A 21,032-nucleotide genomic window follows, 5' to 3' on the forward strand; every position below is an offset into this window, starting at 1 on the left:
AGATCAGAACAAGGGCAAACTGGAACTCGGAAAAGTTGAGAATTCAAAATAGAACACGGTCCGCGGTCAGCGAAAGTTGCTAACAGCATACGTAGAAAGCACAGACTACTTAATATATGGCTCAAGAGAACCAGCAGCCAATCAGGCTTCCCCGAGTCATCACTTCTGCTTCCTCTCATGTGATCTCCTGTGCCTGCGTGTCTCCCACTGAGCTTTTCTCTTGAGACGTCTTCTCAAGACAGGTGAAATCCCAGCCTCCTCCTGATCAGCCTGCTGCTGATCGGGATTCATGTTTGACACCTGTTCCGATTCCGCAGCTCCAGACTCTGGTCTCCCTGCCAAATCCTGTTGCTGTGCCTCTGAGCCCTCACTAGCAATAGCAATAGCAATAGCACTTACATTTATATACCACTCTATAGCCGGAGCTCTCTAAGCGGTTTACAATGATTTTAGCATATTGCCCCCAACATTCTGGGTACTCATTTTACCGACCTTGGAAGGATGGAAGGCTGAGTCAACCTTGAGCCCCTGGTCAGGATCAAACTTGTAACCTTCTGGTTACAGGGCGGCAGTTTTACCACTGCACCACCAGGGGCTCCTAGCAGGTGAATCCTCCCGTTCCTCTTCTGAGTCAGAAGTCTGAGCCATGACACTCCCTCCTCCTCCTCCTCCTCCTCCTCCTCCTCCTCCTCCTCCTCCTCCTCCACCACCACCACCACCACTGCTGCCACCATCACCACTACACCATCACACAAGTGTTATAGCCACAGAGGAGATTTCAGGGATCAGTAATGGGCCCTTCCCTGGACTGTAGGTCCTTAGCAACTGCTTGACATTGCTGATTTCTGACACTGGCCCTGTCCACAGTCTTAGAATTGTCACTTCTTTGTCCTGACTCTGTTCTGTGCTTAAAAAAAAAACACACCGGGAAAAATAGGAAATGAAGCCTTTTCTACCACTTATTTTTATGTCACAAAAAAGTCTCACCAGCTTCAATCTTGGGTGTCAGAATGAGGACAAAGGGAAAACCAGTAAGAATAGTAGCATACTATTCATACTATAGTATGTATAGCATACTATACATACCTAGGGGCACACCTAGGTATTTTTGAAGACTGGATCTGAAGGGCTTTGGAGGGCCCCATCCCGCTTGGGGGGGCAAGTTAAACCTCTTTTTTTGGTACCTTTTAACCATCTGCTGCTGTGTAGTGGAGATGTGGGTGGCCACTTGAGTGGGCACCAAGGTGGGGGAGATGGCGGCAGCAAGAGCTCCTTCCCTGAGCCCACCTGCCTCCCAAATGACAGATTGGGCACATGCACAGAGAGCCCCTAAATGGGCCAAAACAGGCACTTTATTTGTGATGTCATGTGCAAAGGGGGTGTGGCCCTGGCTTGAGATAGCCCGAGTGAGCTCTTTCCTAGTCATTTCAGGCAGTGCTTGCTGCCTGACAGCATTTATTTCCCTTTCTCTCCCTCCATCAAGGGAAAGAAAGGGAAATGAATGCTGTCAGGCAGCAAGCACTGCCTGAAATGGCTGGGGAAGTGTTCGCTTGGGATTCTCTGGAGCCCGGGCATGGGCAGGGGAGAGCTTGATCAAGGCTCTCCAGAGCCTGAGCCCAAAAATCCCATATCTATATCTATATCTATATCTATATCTATATCTATATCTATATCTATATATCTCCCACTCTCCCTCTCCCTCCCCCCCCTCACACACACACTCACACCTACACACAAACACACACTGGCCTCAAGCACTTGCATCCTTCTCCTGTCTGTTACAATATTCCTGTCACACACAAAGTCTTTTCCCTTTCTCTACAAAGGAAGTGTTAACTTGTTGCTCTTTATCACTTACAAAACACTTTAAAGTTTCTAAGCATTTTGTAGTCTTTCTTGTGTTTGCCTTCACAGAAGCTATTCATGGTAAATTATATGCAGGTCCACATATTATGCTTTTGCTGATATCGGAATTTTCCTCAGTGAAGCATAATATACAGTATACTCTTTTGTTCATTAATCCCTCTTGACCAAGTTATAGCCATTGTTTGTGTAATGTTAGTCCAGCCAGATCCAAAGTCTATGAGGTCTGGCCACCTGTGTGTACTGTATAGATTCCACATCAACTCATCTCTGCTGTTATCTGATAGGAAGACAGTAAGGCTGGGCAGCCCAGTCTGGGTTAGGCTACGTGTGTGCAGCGCCATAATCCTTGCAGTTCCCAGCGCTGCCTGACGCCTAACCCCACCTTGAAGCCCAGCCTATAGAGGAGGTTACAGGCATGAGTGCCCCCTTAGCCCCAGCACCGGGACTGTGTGTATGCTCATGCTGCTTGCAGTGCGAGTGCATACAGAGATGGGTGCCTAGAGCACCTGTCTCATTGGGCTATTTTGCCCAATGCACCACACTCATCATGCAGTTCATTGTGGCATATCCAGAGGCTGGGACACATCATCTCAGCCTCCGGAGATCCATGCTGCTTAAAGCAGTATAGATCATGTGGGTGCGTGGCTCACACACTGAAGACAAGCAAAGAGATAGTCTAGTGGGATGGTAGGTTGAACCCTGCCTTCCCCACACCCACCCCTCTTTCCCCAGTATTGGTTGTGAGAACAACCTTATTATGCAGCTTGATGACCCACTGAAAGTCAATGAGAAATCCAGGAGAGGAAATTGGAGGTTCCCTTTGAGTTTTCTAAGCACCCTCTCATGTGGTGTGCCATCTGAACCTGTCCAAGGCCAGCTGGTGACCAGCCAAACCAACTTATTGCTAACCTTGTCATGCCAACTTCAACCCAGGTTATGAAGCTCTGATTGGAGTTGCTAACAAATCAGGTTGGCCAGTTGCAAACTGGATTTGGGTGGGTTTGGATGGCATGCTGCATGCAAGTACATGTGCCCCTCTCCTGGACTTCTTACTGACTTCTGGTGGGTCATGTGAAGCCTGTCTGAACTCACCTGTTAAATTAATTTATCTTTAAGGAAATAAATTAAGGAAAGGTGGTTGCCCTCTCCTTCACACTGACTAATCTTCCAGTCTCCCCACCCCTTTAAGATTACTCTGTTTTGTGTTATTTGGAGAATACTATTTAGAAATAAGGAATGAGGAAGTGGGATCACATATGTATAAGATAACCAAAAAAGTACATTGACTTCATATCAATGATGGCCTTCTTGAGTCAACTAAGAATATTTAACTGCTGGGTAGAAAAATGTGGTTAAATGATCGTGATGTGGTTAAATGAAAGTGTGAAACATAGCTAGCCTACTCCTGTTCTTGTCACTCTCTAGCTTGGTCTGAATGTGAGAAGTTGCTTGAAATCCCTGGCTGCATTCATAACATTTTGACATATGCAAATGTAATTGCCACAATCCAGCCATAGTTGAGGACTTTTAGATCCCACTAGATTCAGTGTGAAAAAGTTAAACATGCGTTTAGATCTGTCTGGATTGTGCCCAATATGTGGGACTAAAAAGGTGGTATTACTCTGCTCACCCACTAAGAGCTTTGTAGACACCAAACGCTGAGAGTGACCTGGTAATGGTGACTTCAATTACACAAGGAAAACTGGGCAAATTAATGTTTGGGTACTGACAGAAAGGCCAGATTTCTAAACATGCTAAATGACTGTGCCTTAGAACAGTTGGCAACAGAACCAACCAGAGAGAAGGCAACTTGGATTTACTCCTGAGTGGTACCCAGGACCTGTGCAAGATGTCAGAGTTGTAGAACCATTGGGGATTAGTAACCATAGTGTGATCCAATTCAGCACATATGCAAGTGGACTCGAACTGGACTGGGCATGTTCGGTTTTGGCACCCCTCAATGGAGCCTGGCTTGGTTCAAATTCGAACTGGTTTGGAGGTGCTGTGGATGTTATTATTTAAAAAACAAACAAACAAACAAACAAACACCACAGAATTACCGCTGCCAAGCAGTACCCCCTGAGGCTGCTGAGGCCCTTGGCAGTTGTAAGTCCTACCTTTTTTTAAAAAAAAGGAGACATCCATGGCAACCCCAAACTGGGCTTGAACCGGCCTGGGGGGTTCAGCCCAGTTTGGCTCAAGGTTGAGCCCTTGAACTGAACTGGTTCGAGCTCGAGCCAGTTGAGCTGGCTCGCACATCCCTAAAAGACCACAATAATAGAAGCTCAGTTGGAATGTATTCTAAAAAGGAGGGAAAGTACCACCAAGTTCAGGAGGATGCCAGTATGGCTAATAAATTGAGACAGGGAAGCCATAAAAGGGAAGAAGACTTCCTTCAGAAAATGGAAGTCCTGCCCAAATGAAGAGAACAAAAAGGAACATAAACTCCAGAAAAGGAAATGCAAGGAGACAATAAGGGATACAAAAAAGGGAGTTTGAGTAGCATATAGCTAGAAGTGTCAAGGGGAGTAATAAAAACTTCTTTAAATATATCGGAAACAGAAAACCTGCCAGGGAGGCAGTTGGACCCTTAAATGATGTAGGGGTGAAAAGGATAATTAAAGAGGATAAGGAGACTTCAGAGAAGCTGAATGAGTTCTTTACATTTGTCTTCATGGCATAGGATACTGACCATATATCTGCTCTGGAACTGAGCTTCTAAGGCTTGGAGGCTGAAGAACTGGGCCAATTTGAACTGGGGAGTAGAGGGGATGTTTTAAACTGTCTTGAAAAACTTAAAATTAATAAATCACCAGGGCCAGACGGCATCCACCTAAGACTTCTGAAGGAACTCACATGTGAAATTGCTGATCTCCTTGCAAAAATATGTAACTCATCCCTACAATCAGGCTCTGTACCACAGGACTGGAAATTAGCTAATATAACTCCAGTTTTTTAAAAAGGGATTGGGGGGGGGGGGTCTGGGAAATTACAGGCCAGTTAGTTTAATTTCTGTGCTGTGTAAACTGATGGAAAGCATACTTAAAGACAAAATTGTTACGCATATAGAAGACAGGCGCGGCCCATGAACGTGCCTCCGGGGGGCTTCGGGCGGCTTCTTTCAGTGTAAATGGAGCCAGTGCTCTGTGCCGCCCAGCAGCCCTCGTGGTGGGGAATCGCCTCCGCCACTCACTCACCTGGCCACTGGTGGGGGCTCACCTCTGTGGGAGTCAGGTGAGTGGTGGAGGTGATTCCCCACCACGGGGGCTGCTGGAGGCACAGAGCACTGGCTCTGTTTACACTGAAAGAAGCCACCCGCCACCCCACCCCCCCACCCCGGAGGCGCGTTCACGGGTTGCACCTGATAGAAGAACAGACCTTGCTGAAGGAGAACCAGCACGGCTTCTGCAAGGGCAAGTCTTGGCTCACTAAACTTTTGGAATTCTCTGAGAGTGTCAACAGGCATGTGGATAAAGGTGATCCGGTTGACACAGTATCTGGTGACACAGTATTTACAGCATCTGGGGCTCTTGAGTTTGGAAAAGAGGTGACTACAGGGAGACATGATCAAGGTATATAAAATTATGCATGGACAGAAAGAAATTTTTCTCACTCTCTCACAACCAGGGCCGTTCCCATTAAACTGAAGGCTGGGAATTTTAGGACAAGCCAAAGGAAGTACTTTTTCATACAGCACTTAATTAATCTATGGAATTCTCTGCCATGGGATGGTCACTTGCTTGGATGGCTTTAAAAGGGGCTTAAATCAACTCATGGAAGACAGGTCTATCAATGGCTGTTAGTCTGGTACCTATAGGCCACCTCCAGTCTCAGAGGCAAGATGCCTCTCAATATCAGTTGCAGGGGAGCGAGGGGGGGGGCATGCCCTCACCTGTTTCCTGGAGGCTTCCCAAAGGCATCTGGAGGGCCACTATGTGAAACAGGATGCTGGACTGGATGGGCCTTGGGCCTGATCCAACAGGGCATGTTCTTAAGTTTTTTGTGTCTAGCATTTGACTTGCATTTGGCTGGGAGAGGGCCTAGCCGCTTGTCGTAACCCATTCCAAAGGAGGGCCACCATGTCCCATCCAGTGTTCCCTGTAACAGGCATTCCCAGATGTTGTGGATTATAACTCCCATAAGCCCCAGCCAGCTGAGGACATTGGGAGTTGTAGTCAACAATATCTGGGAATCCCTGTTACAGGGAACACTGGTCCCATCTCTACTAGCCTTCAACCACTATGTGGGGAGCTTTCTTTTCTGGCCAGTATAGGAATCTTAATTGAATTCCCATGACACATTAGTCAAGATTACTTTATCTGCTCTCTCTCTCTCTCTCTCTCTCTCTCTCTCTCTCTCTCTCTCTATATATATATATATAGTACTTTGGATTTTACTGCTCTGCCTTGAGCCAACTCGAGCTTCTTTAAATGGAAAGATGGGATAACGTTTTCAAATATATAAATGAATGTGCCAGCAATTAAGAAGGAGCTGGCTACTGCATGTGTCTAGCTTGATCATTTAAATTTTACAGACAGGAACTAGAAGTGATCTGCCTACGGCCATCCAGTGACTGTGCAGGGATTCAAATCCATGTCTTCCAGAAGCATTTCCAGATGGCCTTTTAGCGCAGAAATCTGCACATTGCCTGGATTCACATCAAAGTCCATGTGAGTTATTGGGGACACTTCACACATCGAGCCTTGCCCGATTCATGTCTGGGGTTAAAAAAAATCCAGTGTTGGCATTGGGTTTGGGGGACAAATTCAAACTTGCAGTAAACCTACAGTAAAGCCTACTGTCTGGGAAAGCTCCAGGACTACATTAGACCTCTTCTGGCTCACAATATGGCACACCATGCACAGCCAGCTGCCCAGGCAAAGTGGGGTCCTGAAATTATGCTACTCTTCACATATTATGTGGAGGCACAAATTATGCCTTCCCCAGCATACAGTTTCCATCTGGCAAGAGGGAGACTATGGATTCTTCCCTTAGAAAAGGAGGACACAGCACATTGCCTCCGAACAGCCAATTCAGCTGTTTTCCTTCCACCTTTTTGTGTGTGGTGTTTTTTTTAACGGTAATCTTTTGTAAGCAAACCATAACTTGAAACTTAGCCATAGGGATGCCTGCATTGCCCTGCAGGATATATTTTCCGTTACTCCCCCTCTCTCGCCTGTCCCCTCCCTCCCCATCAGAGCCCGCGCCGGGTCATTTTGCTCCAACCTGTCTCAAAGTCTTCGTTCTTGTTTGCTCTGTTCGTATGGCGGTGGCGGGTATTAAAGGCGGAGAAAGGGGAGGTGGACGCCGCGCAACTGAACGAGGAAAGTTGAACTTCAAGGGGCGGGCCAGCTGTCACTCACACGCACCGCACCCCGGATGGATCTGGTTGGTAGAGAGCCTGAAAGTTCGGGAGAGAGAGACGGCTGTGTCTTAATGTAATAACAGCGGGAAACAAATGACTAAAAGAAATCGCAGGCAGCAAAATGAAGGCTCTCCCAAAAGAGTCCGGTGAAAAGAGCGCTTTGCTGCAGAGAGCCCTTGGACTAGTCTTGAACTCAGGCAAACCGGAGGGACGCCAGGATCTCGTCGGCTGCCAAGATGACTTCACACTCCTCTTGGATCTGGAACTGGAACGAGTGGAGACTTCCATATTTTTGGCTGGTAAATGTGTCGCTCTTGGGAGATCCCACCTTGGCACTTGGGAGCGTGAGACGGAAAAACGAAATCTAGACTGACATCAGCACTCCTGACACTTCTCGATTATTCTTCGCAATTACATATACAAATAGTCCACACACACCCCAGCTGAAGTGAAATCCGATACAGGCTGCATACTTAGTTGGGAGTAAGCCTTATTTCACTCCGTGGGGGACTTTTTAAGTAAACAGCGCATAGAATCGGTCTGCAGGGTTATAACCCGAACATACATAATGGCGCCCAGAAACTTCTAAATAGACATACAGTATATGTCCAATATATTAAAGGGAATGGGACTGCATCAAGGTTAAAGGCAAGGAGTTCAAATGAACGGGACTATGGTGGATCGGGAGGTGTCTCTTAAGCGTGATTTAAAGAAACATGCCCGGATAGCGAGGGTCACACCAACATCTTTTCACTGAAAAGTGAGATCTCTAACGTAATCATCTATTAATTGCACAACTAGTTCAAGAACAAAACAGCTTCTTCTGGTCCATGAGGACCCCACAGCACTTCTTGGGCCACTGACACGTGGAAGTAGTTTCTGCGGCAATCTTTAGGTCTCTCCCCACCACATACACCAGCAGGTCACCAACTCATTCTGTTTGGGAAAGGAAATTAGCACAGGACGTCATTAGAGGGGTGAATTTAAAAGCCAAACCAACCAACTGGGTACATTTAGTCCTTCACAAGTTTTTTAAATGTTTTTTTATATTATGTTTCAATTTGTACACCGCCTGGAGATTTCTATATCAGGCGGTATAGAAATACAATAAATAGATAGATAGATAGATAAAGACATACATTAATTTTGCATATTATTACAGTCCCACCAGTCGCCTTCCCTAAAGCAGCCCAGTTTAATCGTCTGTCCTCTGCACACTTATTTGGGAGGAAGCCCCATTCAGATCGCTGAGGCTGACTTCTGGATCGGCTAAGTTCGGGTTGCAGGCAGCCAGGACAGAACCCTGTAGGTTTTTGCAGCAGGGAAAGACTGTGTGTGTGTGAAACGTGTGTGTTTTGCAGTCCGTTCTTTCTTGCGTAGCCTTTGCAGACAGTGCGGTCTGGAAAAGAAGGCTGCATTTGCTCACAGATCCGGTGCTCTCTTGTGGATAGGACCCCCTTTCTCTTTCAGCACCATTTCTCTCTGTATCAGCTTTGGAAGCAGCAGGTGTTGGAGGAGGAGGAGTGTGTGTGGATCCCCTTCCCGCATCCTGTTCTTCGACTATCAAGCGATTCTTGTCATCTGCGTCTGTCTCCTCTTCTCCCCTCCCCACGCATCGCCCCCTCCGTTTTTGATTGCTTGCTTTCCCTCCACGGCTCCTCTTCCTCCTACGTGGATGCCTTTGCCAGCTGGAGAGAGAGAGAGAGTGGAAGCAGCGGCTGCAGGCTGGGAAATCCCTGTGTGTCAAAGAAGCTGGGACTGCGGACTTTGCCCTTGGCAGCTGCGGTGGCAGCTGCTGGCAAGACCCGAAGAAGGAGTTGGGCTCCGTTGGGAGAAGGATGCAGCTCCAGCCTCCTTCGGCTCCCTGCGTCCCCCCCCCCCGCCAAGTGATCTAGAGCTCTAGATCGCGATCTCGCCCCCTCTCCTCCGGTCCCCGCCCCCTACTACACCAGTCTCATTCCTCACCATCGATTCTCGCTTTGCCTTCCTCCAGAGAGCTCAGTCTTTGGGATGATGTCTTGAAGGGAAATTAGCGGGGCAGAAGAGGGGCGCGGGTTCAAGACCTTCCTCCCTACTGATCGGAAGAGGCAAGCATGCTAGTGCGGCCCCCCAGGATTAACTGCTAAACTTTTATTGTAGCTTTCCCTCTGCCCCCCGCCTCTTCTGCTCTTGGAAGTGAAGAGACTGCAGCTGCTCACAGGGAGAAGAGCTCTTGCTGAAGAGGAAGAGGAAGAGGAAGAAGAGGAGGAGGAGAAGGAGAGTGGAGAAGATCTCATCTCTTGCTTTGGGGCATACATTTCAAGGGGGGCGACGTTCTCCTCCTCATTCAAACCTTCCAGGCTTCGCTTCCCCTCCAACTCTTTCCTCTGAACATCTCCAAGTTTCCCATTCCAGAAGGTGGACAGCTTCAGCCCCTTCATTCTCCGCCTTCCTCCTCTTCTCCCCCTCCTCCCCACCCCTCTCCTCTCGCCTCTCCGCACCCGAAGACCGGAGCCGGTGGGGATGCTCTTCCGCGCTTTGGCTCCGCTTTGACACTATGCCACAGGCAGCGGGGCGAGAGCTTTGCAAACATGGATTTGGCCGATTTTAAAGGATTTCGCCTCTAATAAGGATTGTGTGGCACACAAATATGACTAAATCCCCTATCGGGTAAAGCTTGCTTTCTCTTTCTCCCCTCCCCTCCCCTCCTGCCCCCAACTCCTCCCCAACTCCCGTGTTTGGATCCCCCCCTCCCGCCCGCCCCACTCCACCGCCCTGCCAGAGAAGCAAGCCCAGGGAACTGATGACGGACCCATTAATCCTGCCTTCGATGCATCAACAGAACCCCAAGGGCTGCGAACGGTTGGCCGCGGGTTTCTCCAGGAAATACTTGGGGCTGCTTTTGGTGCTGTATGAAACTGGCGATTAGGGGGGAGCCTGGCGAGGAGGAGACAAGCCCTCCTCCCCCTCCTCCTCCTCCTCCCTTTCTGGAGCCGAGCGGCTCCTGTTGGCGGTGGACTGCGATCTCTTGGAGGGGAGCTGGTGCGTCGAGGGCTCGCTCGCTTGCTCTTGTTTCCTTGCCCTTCTCGGCCAGTTATGCAGACTCCCGGTGCCTGCCGCTGCGGCTGTGCTAGGATCTGATGCTGGTCGCTCCGGAGCCCGCCGCTGAAGATGGGGGGCTGATCCTCGCCAGACGACGCCGGTGAGAGGCAAGAGGAAGAGCTGGGGAGAGGGGCGCCGATCCACTTGGCTTCGGTGTGCAGCACGCGTGGGCTTTTCGGGCTGCCCTGCTCTCCGTCCTCTTCCCGCCGCTGGAAGCCCTCCCGTCTCTAAATGGAATTAGTGGAGATCGAAGCCCCTTGTGTAAGGAACAGACATGATCCATGGGCGCAGCTTGTTTCACAGTGAGTATCTTGACTGCCCTCCCTTTCAGTTCCAACCATGCCCTCTACCGCCACTCATTTGTCACCACCACCACCACCACCACCTCCTCCTCCTCCTCCAATGGTGGATTGTTGCAAACTAATAGAGGAATCAGATGCAGAAAGCTTCATGGCGTAGGTGCAGATCTCTCATCTTCCGTCCCTCTCTTGCGCCCAGAGGGCTCGGGGCTGGCCAGTTCAGCCTCCCATTTACAGTGGCTTCTTGGGTTTGTTTTGACTGGGCTGGAGTTCAGGAGGTTCCAATCCGAGAGAGCTGGTCGCTTTCAAAGTCATGCGTAAAACGAAAAGCTGGGGGTGGGGTGGGGTGGGGAGGAGAGACCTGCAAAAAACTCTCTTTACTTTTTTTGCCTGTAGTTGAGCTATAGAGGTTTTAGGCCGTGTTGAGTACGCCTAGCAGCACGGGAGTCACCCAGCACTGAAATCAAAGAGAATTAAGCAGGGAATGTGTTTCGAAACTGAGATCAGACACTACTGCTCCGGCAGTAATCCTAAATCACTGACTTGGAAGTAAGTCTAATTGAAATCAATGGGGCTAACTTCCATGTAAATGTGAGCATAATCAGGACTACTCTACTGCTATACGACTTCCTTAACTCTTAAATCCCATTGCCAGAGATGAGTTTGATGCTGGGATTTTAAGCAAACCAAACCAAACGACACACATCCATCCCTGGTGCCAATTCTACGACATCAGCATTAATCCACAGTATAAACTCATTGATTACTGTCATTATTACTCAGGATTAGTGGCAGTGCTGCTGAACTTGGACCATGGTCCTCATCATTTGATCTTGAAATGAAATTTAGTGATTTGGATTAAGATTAGTTGCATCCACCTTCGGAACAACAGCTTTCATCTCGTTTACTCCAATATTTGAAATATTTGTTGTTGGAAAGTTGTTCTTGAAGATCACCACTTATGACTATGTTTTGTGTTGAGCAAAAGTTGCAAACTGATAAGCTTTTTCACATAAAGTGATAGAAGGAAGTTATTTGGTAGTAATGAATGTTTCAGTTACCTGCACAAGCACAATCAGTTCCATAATAGTGAACAGTTAGAAGCAAGAAACCATGAGGACACACACATCTACACTGACAAGAGGACACACACAAACACTTGCATTTAAACCAATTTTATCCCATTTGAGCACAGTGCATAATTGCTTCATTTATTTTATTTTCTGGACATATCACAATATTTTGGAGCATCAGTGTCGGCCCAGTAGCTTTAATTAGGCTTCTGCTTATATTGTCCTGCTCCTTGCACTGAGACTTGAAAATAGAGACTCAGAGTAAGGAATGGGAAGAAACAATGGAGATATAGGTGATCCATTGGGAAACTGCTCTTCTTGTTGGTCTACCTGTTTTCAAGCTCAGTGAATGGGAGTTTTGTGTCAGGATTGCAGCCTTTCCTCTCTTTCCCCCTTTTATGTATGCTTTCTTTGAGTGAGGATATAGGAATAAGCAATTAAAAGAGAGATGGATTTTGCATTGGTATATTTATAATCATGTAAACAGTTTATAATCATGTAAACAGATTTAGGTTGGTGTTTTTTTTTAAAGAACCCAAATTGTTAACATTCAAGTGCTTAGTAAAGTTGTGCCATCGAGTTGGTGTCGACTCCTGGTGACCACAGAGCCATGTGGTTTTCTTTGGTAGAATACAGGAGAGGTTTACCATTGCCTTCTCTTGTGCAGTATGAGAGGATGCCTTTTAGCATCTTGTTATATTGCTGCTGCCTGATATAGGTGTTTCCCATAGTCTGGGAAACAAACCAACGGGGATTCGAACCACCAATCTCTTGCTCCATAGGCAAGTTACTTCCCCACTGTGCCATTAGGTGGACTCAAGTGCTTAGTAGTTAGTAAGAAAGCATAATGTCTATAATGCTTTTTAATCTGCAGACAGTTTTACAATAATATCTAGTTCCTTTTGATTAGAATCAAAGGTTCCTGCTGCCATTAAATTTAGTAGAATGTGGGCTTCAACCTTTGTCTTGCTTGTAATCAAAGTGGTTATCTACACAAAAAGAAGAAGTAGGTTACAATTATTCCCATTTTTCAGGTGGATATGGAAATAACTGAGCAATGATCCATAGGTATGTCGTTTAGCTTCCTTAGCTATATAGTTTATCAATATTTTAGAGTTAATTTCCATAATCACTAAAGTGACATCTTAACCACTTACTTGGGAATAATAGGGTCCCACTTACTTCTGTGTAAACACGGAGAATTGTGTTGCATAGGTTGCATAGGCTGCAATCCTGTACCTATCACACTCATAGCCCAATTATTAGCCTCTTATGTGGAAATAAATTCTATGAAAATGAATGGGCCTTGTTTCTGAATAATTGCCATTAGGATTGGGGTGTTCCATTTAGAACAGTGGGCAAAAGCACTTACAACTGGATACAGAATATCACTGAAGAGAATAAATTGTGTCATGTGACAATATTTTTAAAAATTGTCTTATAAGTTCACTAGTTTTCAGTACACTCTTCTTAAAATCAAAATTCCTTCTTTAAGAGCCCCTTTGAAGAACACCATAACAAGTTGTTCCCTCTACCCCCTTCTTTGAATCCTTAAACCATCATTGGATCACTCAGAAGTTAATATGTTTCTTTCTTAAGTAAATCAAAATGCCCTGGAAATAGCAAGAAATTAGATGTTCAGGGCTTCCTTCATTTGTTTTTATTTCTTTTCCTCTTAAAAAAGAATAACTTGTAAAACTGATTCCAACTCTGAACATACATTTTTAATTCTGACTGCTCTGGACTGGAGTGATGTCAAGCATACTGGAGAAAACATCTCCAGCTTTTAGAACAACAAAGCAAACCATCTAGATTATATACTCCATTGTTGCTCCAATATGTTGTTTACTGTGGTTTCTGGCTGGTAGCATATGTTTTATGAGACCTGGGCCCTCTACTTTTAAACAGAAGCAATGCATTCATCATGGGGTTTTTAAAGTGCTTCCAAGATCCAAGGATATATGTGTTTAAAATTACATATTGGCTATATAGTGGGTAATAGCAGTTTTCTATTACTTGATAAACAGAGAAATCTGAACAAAACTGGCCTTACCACAAGACAGCCTAGTTTGTTGACAATGAGTCTTTCCAGAAGAGATGGTCTTGTGGTAGCAAGCATGAATTGTGCCCTTTGCTAAGCAGGGTCTGCCCTGGTTTGCATTTGAATGTGAGACTACATGTATGAGCACTGTACTATATTCCCCTTAGGGGGTGGGGCTGCACTGGGAAGAACATCTTCATGCCTAAGGTTCCAAGTTCCTTCTCTGGCATATCCAGGATAGGGCTGAGAGAGACTCCTGCCTGCAACCATGGAGAAGCCTCTGCCAGTTTGTGTAGACAATGCTGAGCTAAATGGACAAAAGGTTTAACTAGGTATAAGGCAACTTCCTGTGTTCATGTGTTCCAGGAGGAGGCTGTAATACAAGGCATGCATAGTTACTACTCAGTTGCTGCATGGGATCCAACTGACTTGCCTAAAGAAAATGCTCCTCTTTCTAGGACATGATATTATCTTAGTAGTCAACTGAATACAATTGTTGCTGGAAATGTTCAGTTTTTTCCTTGTTCATAAATTCAGTTCTTTCCTAGTTCAGTTCTTTCCTTCTTCATAAATGATCTAGAAGTTGGGGTAAGCAGCCAAGTGGCCAAATCTGCAGATGACATTAAACTATTTAAGGTAGTGAAATCCAAAACAGATTGTGAGGAGCTCCAAAAGGATCTCTCCAAACTGGGTGAGTGAGCGACAAAATGGCAGATGAGGTTCAATGGAAGCAAGTGTATGGGGGCAAAAAACCCCAACTTCATATATACACTGAGCTGTCAGTGGCTGACCAGGAAAGATCTTGGGGTCAGTTTGTTGAAAGTATCAATTCAGTGCATGGCAGCTGTGAAAAAGTCAAATTCCATGCTAGGGATCATTAGGAAGGGGACTGAAAATCAAAATGCCCATATTGTCATGCCCCTGTACAAATTTATGGCACAACATGTTTGGAGTACTGCTTGCAACTCTGATCACCGCATCTTAAGAAGGACATTGTAGAACTGGAAAAGGTGCATAAGAGGGCAACCAAGATGATTAGGGGCCTAGAGCACCTTTCTTATGAGGCAAGGCTACAATATCTGGGGCTCTTTAGCTTGGAAAAGAGGGGACTAAGAAGTGTATAAAATTATGCATGGAGTAGAGAAAGTGGACAGAGAGAAAATTTTCTCCCTCTCACAATACTAGAACCAGGGGTCACCTCATGAAACTGAAGGTTGGGAAATTTAGGACCGACAAGAGGAAGTACTTTTTCACACAGTGCATAATTAATCTATGGAATTCCCTGCCATGGGATTGGGCGAGGGACACTAGTTTTGATGGTTTTAAAAGGGGATTGGACAAATTCTTGGAGAAAGGGTCTATCAAAGGCTACTAGTCTGTTGGCTATAGGCCACCTCCAGCCTCAGAGGCAAGATGCCTCTCAATACCAATTGCAGGACAGCAACAGGAAGAGAGAGGTCATGCCCTTACCTGTGGGCTTCCCAGAGGCATCTGGTGGGCCACTGTGTGGTACAGGATGATGGACTAGATAGGCATTGGGAATGGATGTAGAGGAGAGTGGACCTTGAGGAGAGGGGACCTGTGTTCGCCCCTCTCCCTGGTGGCCCCTCAGAGTGAGGGAGATAATGAAGAAAATGGGAGCTTGCAGTCCTGGGTTCTTTGAACCCATCCACTCAATTATAGCTACATTCCTGGCCTTTGGCCTGACACCTCACTTAGCAGAGCCTCTGTAATTTGGAGTGATGTTTGGAATGCAGTTGTGGAGATGTAATGTACGGCAGGGGTGTCAAACTGTGGCCCTCCTGCAGATGTTAGCCACTGTGACTGAGGATGATGGAAGTCGTAGGCCAACAACTGCTGGAGGGCCACAATTTGACACCCCGGATGTAAGGTGTCAAGAAGGGAACATTATTAGGTAGCTTCTGTGACCTTTTAAAAACTTCCATAACCATTCAGGCTGGAGTTTCAAGACACTGTCTGAAGCCTGGGGCTGGAGATGGAGGTGTGTGAAATTGACTATTTATTGTGGATTATATTTATTTAAGTACATTTTTATCCTACCCTTCCCAGCTATCTCATTACCTGCAGAAAGGCTTTCCATTTTCCAAAAGAAAAGCGCAGTGCTGTCTTTGAATTGGGACTCATAGGACTATCCTAGCAATAGCAATAGCAATAGCAATAGCAATAGCGCTTACATTTATATACCGCTTTATAGCCGGAGCTCTCTAAGCGGTTTACAATGATTTAGCATATTGCCCCCAACATTCTGGGTACTCATTTTACCGACCTCGGAAGGATGGAAGGCTGAGTCAACCTGAGTCAACCTACAACCCATAATGTGAAATAGGGATATACATATTGAACTGATATCTAGGTGTCTGCTGCTCTGGAGCAGCAGCAAGTGAAAAGGGATGGAAAGCCCCTTGTAACTAGCCATCCTACCCTTCTGACAGGGTAGGATGGCTAGTCCCAGAGCAACAGTACCTCCTTTTTTCAGCAACATGCTCCAAACAGCTAGGCCATGGGGAGTTTTAGAATTAGATCTACTAAATACAGACCAGCAGTTATAAAATCAAAACGTGGCTTATTTTAGCAAAGGGGTAAGGCCTGGGTTTGAAAAGGCATGTGAAAAAAGAATTTATAACACCACACATTAAACCAAACATAATAAGAAAGCCAGCTAGCCTGAACTAACATATGCAAGTTGTGACTGCCTTCAGAAGTCAAGGAAGGCCGCGTATTGAGTCTCCAGTTTCCCCAGGCAGACTGGCTCTTCCTTCTTTGAGTTAGACTTTCCTGGGATACACACACCGGGAAGCAGGGCCCAGCCAATCACTGCAAAGCTGTCTCGCTCTGCAGCACATCCAAGGTTCTGCTTGAAACTTTTTGCTAAACACAAACCAGGGGAGTTGCAAACTATAGAGCTGGAGGTTTACATTTAGGGGATGCAAGGATTGCTTACACCCCTTCCATAGGGAACCAAGGGAGCATCAGGCAAAAGGCAAAGACTCCCAGTGGGAACATACACACAAGCAGTCCAGTGGGCTGGGGACAGATGTGACATGCAGGTTGCTGAGCAGCAGCTTCTCAGGACCCAATGTGAGGACTCACTAAGGGTCAAAGCACACATTACAGTTGGTATGAGGATGACACCCAAGTGGCATTTCAGTGGCAGGTTCTCAATTCTTTCACATAACAGTAAGTATTTAGTATATACAGGATGGTACCATTATATTTTGGCTTTCTGCATTCCTGGTAGCTGCTGCTGAAGTTATAGACTTTCAGTGTGAAGGTTGTGCTCCTTCTGATAGGTACTTGTAAACTGTACATCAAGGGAGATGGCTGGGTAAAGAAATTTCCAGGGACATATAATTTTCACTGGCATCCCTGTGTCTACAAATCTAATGTATGACGAGATGCCCGCATAACCGATAAGTTTGGGGCTCTAGTGCGTAGGTCGGTGTGCTGGCTGGCAGAGTTCTAGAAATGGACAAAAAATGTGAAAGAAGTAATAAGGGCTACATACATTTCAAAACAAATTAGCAAGCCAAGGCTTCCTAGGAACCAGTGTCTGTGTTGGCAGGACAAGTCCAGTTAACTATTTCGCCTTAGGTTGTCTCAGTTTGATTCTAGAACTTGAAGCATGTCTAGCAGTGTTCCCTGGTATTCACAAGGGAGGAATGAGTGATCAGCCTACAGGGACGCTTAATAAGGTATATTCAATTGGTAGATACTCCCTATTAAATTCAACTAGCTTGAAGGTCAGAAAATCAGAGTGGTCCAGTGGGGAGGGTGTTGGTTTCGATTCACTCACTGGATGACCTTGAACAAATAGTAAGTCTCTGTTTCCCAATGCAAACAAGAAAAATAATTAACTACTTCACAGGATTTTTACCACTTTGATTCTAAGGGCTGTAGATTGTAGAAAGATTGCAATAAGGATTGTTGAGAACCTGTGTTAGATGCCCTGTAAGTGTACTATGAATAACCAGTTTTTAAAGCTTTCAGATTGCAGGTGCCAATTCAAAGGATTGAACCTCTAAATTATCTAGAAAACTCATGGTGCATTTCCTTCAATACGCATAGAATGTATTTTCATCCACATAAAATACACATTAGTAAATGGGTAATTACATTGCACTCATGATTCATACTATAACAGCTCTGAAAACTTACAGAATCCCATGTATTGCCACAATCCATCTTTGAGAAGGAAAAGAGTAGAGACAATCATGCAAGATTTATATACGAAACACAAAATGCGAGTATCATTTGCAATTTTCTCATGCAAATGATATTCAGTAAATGTATTATTTACCAATGTATGCAATGCCAATAATTATCAGAAATGTTGGTTATGCTCTTCTAATTAATACTCTATTCAGAATTTTCTTTGCTGAGTCAGCTTCTACCCTCAAAGTGCTCTGCTAGCACAAACACTGCTAAATGACGGTTCTGATAGAAGAGTTCTAGAAGACTACAAACCAGTGTCCATCCAACCTCATAGTACAAAGCAGCAAGGTTACAAACTTCTAACATTATTCAATTATTACAAAACAACTAAATCACTGAGCGATAAGTTGATAGGACTCCAAAGGCTATCAATTCCAAACTCATGTGCAGAGACAAGAACCCTCATGTCTCAATTAGTTGAGACAGATTATTTCAGAGTGACTGCGTAGTGTGTGTCATCAATATTAAGGCAATAAAGCATTCCACACTATACTGTGAGGCGGTTCTCATACGCAGCCTAACCCAGGCTAGGGAAGCCCAGACTGGGTTAGGCTGCTCATGAGAACCACTGGGATTGAGCCCAATTCTTGTGGGGCAGTACCAACTAGCCTGCTGTTAGCCTGGGTTAATGATGCCAGCATGCCATTAACCCAGGCTCTGGGATCATGTTTCCTCTTGGGTGACATTTAGCCTGAGAAGTCACAGAGACAGGCCCCTAGAGGTGCTTTATTGAAGTCACAGAGACAGGCCCCTAGAGCACCCATCTCCTAGGGGAATCCTCTAATGCACCACACTCGGCACACAGTATATTATGGAATACCCAGAGGCCAGGATGCATTGTCCCAGCTTCTGGAGCTCCATGCTGCCTGGCACAGAAGCGGATCATCTGGGAGCACAATTCAATGTTCCACGGCTTGACTGTGGGGAAGGTAAGATTCGTGCAGCCTTCCGCCCGCCTGTCCACTCCCTCACCCTCCAGGTCATGTGAATGGCCTCTGTGTATTAAATCACATTGAATTAAATATATAACTGGTATCGTCAGTGTAATGAGAGTCTATAACTTCTTCACAAATATTTGCAACCCATTTGTACAAAGACAGGAAAATGTAATTGAAAACGAAGCTTTCATGTATCTGGCAAATGCCTAGTTGTAGAACTTCTTGGGCAGGGGAAGAAGGTCATTTTGCAACAGCCTATTTTTAATATAGTACACTCCATCCATCAAGGGGTATCTATGCATGCTGCTGATGCAGATGTGAATTGTGGGGTTCATCCAATTTCTATTGAAATTGAGAGATGTATCTATTGCAAGTACACATCCCATCCGAAGCCCCATTCCAACCCAAGGCCACTATTTATATGCAACCAAAGTATGGATTGCGGCCATATCATAGCAGTGGTTCAAAACTATAGTATAGTCATTGTCATCAACTGGTGATTGATTGTTCTAAAATTTAGACAAAAACTAGATTTTGTTCCTCAACTGCCAGTTTAGTCTATGTTTTATGTTTCAAAAATTAGAAATTATATCTGTGCATTAAAAATACTGCTGGAACTATTTAATTACTACCGCTGTGTCACATCTTACAATCTATCTTTGACTTGATTTTTAATGTACAAAGCTAGCAATATAGCCCCAACAAATATAACATTTATTAAAGCTGAACTGAAAAATAGATGTTACTGTGGGATTCACTGTATGGGAGACTAATTTTCTTGCATACAGAGGCATGAAGGTTTTGAATAATTTAGATGACAGAACTATGCGGGTAGTAAGATGGTGGTTTGGGCTGAACTGGATCAAATAAGGTAAATCCATCAACAGACTATTATTAAATGTCTGGTAAAATTATTGTCGGATGCCAGTTAAAACATTGGAAATGGTTATCCAGTATTATGCACATAGCTGCCTTCATCAGTCAATAGCTGTAAGTCTGCACAAAGTACCATGGAATGTGTACCCGCCATCAATATGGTTATCACTATGGAACTACAGTCGGTTTGGTTTGGGTCTACAATACTTTGAGGTTATTCACACATGTGTGCAAAACGAGGCTAAGGAAGCCCAGCCTGGTTTTGCACATGCATGTGTATCGCCAGGATTGGCCCGATCCTAGTGGCACCATGGGGGCAAACTTGCCTATGAAGCCTCCCTTTAAAAGAGGTTAGGAGAGTGAGCACTCTTCTCGCCTCATTTTTTGGATCGTCTGTCAGTAGCGGCTGCTTGCATCCTTGGCTGACTGTGGCAATCTTGGGGAGGAGGGCCCCCATAATGCACCATTTGTCACATGGTGCATTATTGGAGCTCCGAAGGTGGGGCAACGAAGGGTGATGAGTCCCGGCACCCTGACCCTTGGAGCGGCCAGCAGCAGCCAGTGCTCATCTAGGCGGGCGATCCGCCCGCCCAAGGACAGCAAACTGCTCGCATGGAGGTAAGCTGTTTAGGGCCTCCTCCCCGCAAACCCTGTAGCCCGTAAAACCTGTAAACCCTGAGCAAACCACTGCTCATGAGAAAGGGCTCTTTATCTCAAAGCTATTCATGGCAAGAAATTAACTGCATGAAGACATAACAAATGGCAAGGTGAAATAGCAGAAAACAGCATATAGTTCCTTGATTGTTTAGCGTTTTCCTCCTTTGGTAATGTATGCTATAGCATTTTTGATTGCTGTTGCTAACTCGCTGTTGAAATTAATATGCTTTTCTTTTTCAGTTGTAGCAAGTTTTATCATCCTACATTGGGCTGGGGCAACAAAAAAAGGAGCAGGTATGTTTTTTTAATAGGGAATATTCCCATTCTTGGTTGTTTTTAAAAAAACCTTTAATGGATAAAATATGTTGTCTATACCAGTGGTTCCCAAACTGGGAGTCTCCAGATGTTACTGAACTACAAGCTGTAGTTCAGCAGCATTTGGCGGCTCCCAATTTGGGAACCACTGGTCTATACAGTACTAGTTCTGCAGCTAAATCTGCAGTAATTGAGAGGGTGGTGGCCTCCCAGCTCCAGGCAGTCTTGGAGGAAACTGATTATCTAAACCCATTTCAAACTGGCTTTTGGGTGGGCTATGGGTTGGGG

At 45.5% G+C, this 21,032-nt stretch overlaps 1 protein-coding gene across 9 annotated transcripts in view; it reads left to right on the forward strand.

Moving 5' to 3' along the window:
- Positions 1-8,932: 8,932 nt before the first annotated feature.
- The window catches only part of NETO1 (neuropilin and tolloid like 1), a 162,965-nt gene continuing 150,865 nt past the window's right edge, over positions 8,933-21,032 (forward strand). For 8 of the 9 annotated variants that reach the window (XR_008307001.1, XR_008307002.1, XM_053249438.1 and 5 more), the window contains exons 1-2: positions 8,933-10,614; positions 20,670-20,723. Coding sequence is in view for 7 of the 9 variants with exons in the window: in XM_053249438.1 (XP_053105413.1) it covers positions 10,587-10,614; positions 20,670-20,723 (82 nt within the window). In the remaining 2 variants the exon portion in view is untranslated. The remainder of the gene's footprint in view (positions 10,615-20,669; positions 20,724-21,032) is intronic. The other variant, XM_053249439.1, reaches the window with a different exon arrangement.

Source organism: Hemicordylus capensis, chromosome 4 (assembly GCF_027244095.1).
Source record: "Hemicordylus capensis ecotype Gifberg chromosome 4, rHemCap1.1.pri, whole genome shotgun sequence".
Classification (NCBI taxonomy): domain Eukaryota; kingdom Metazoa; phylum Chordata; class Lepidosauria; order Squamata; family Cordylidae; genus Hemicordylus; species Hemicordylus capensis.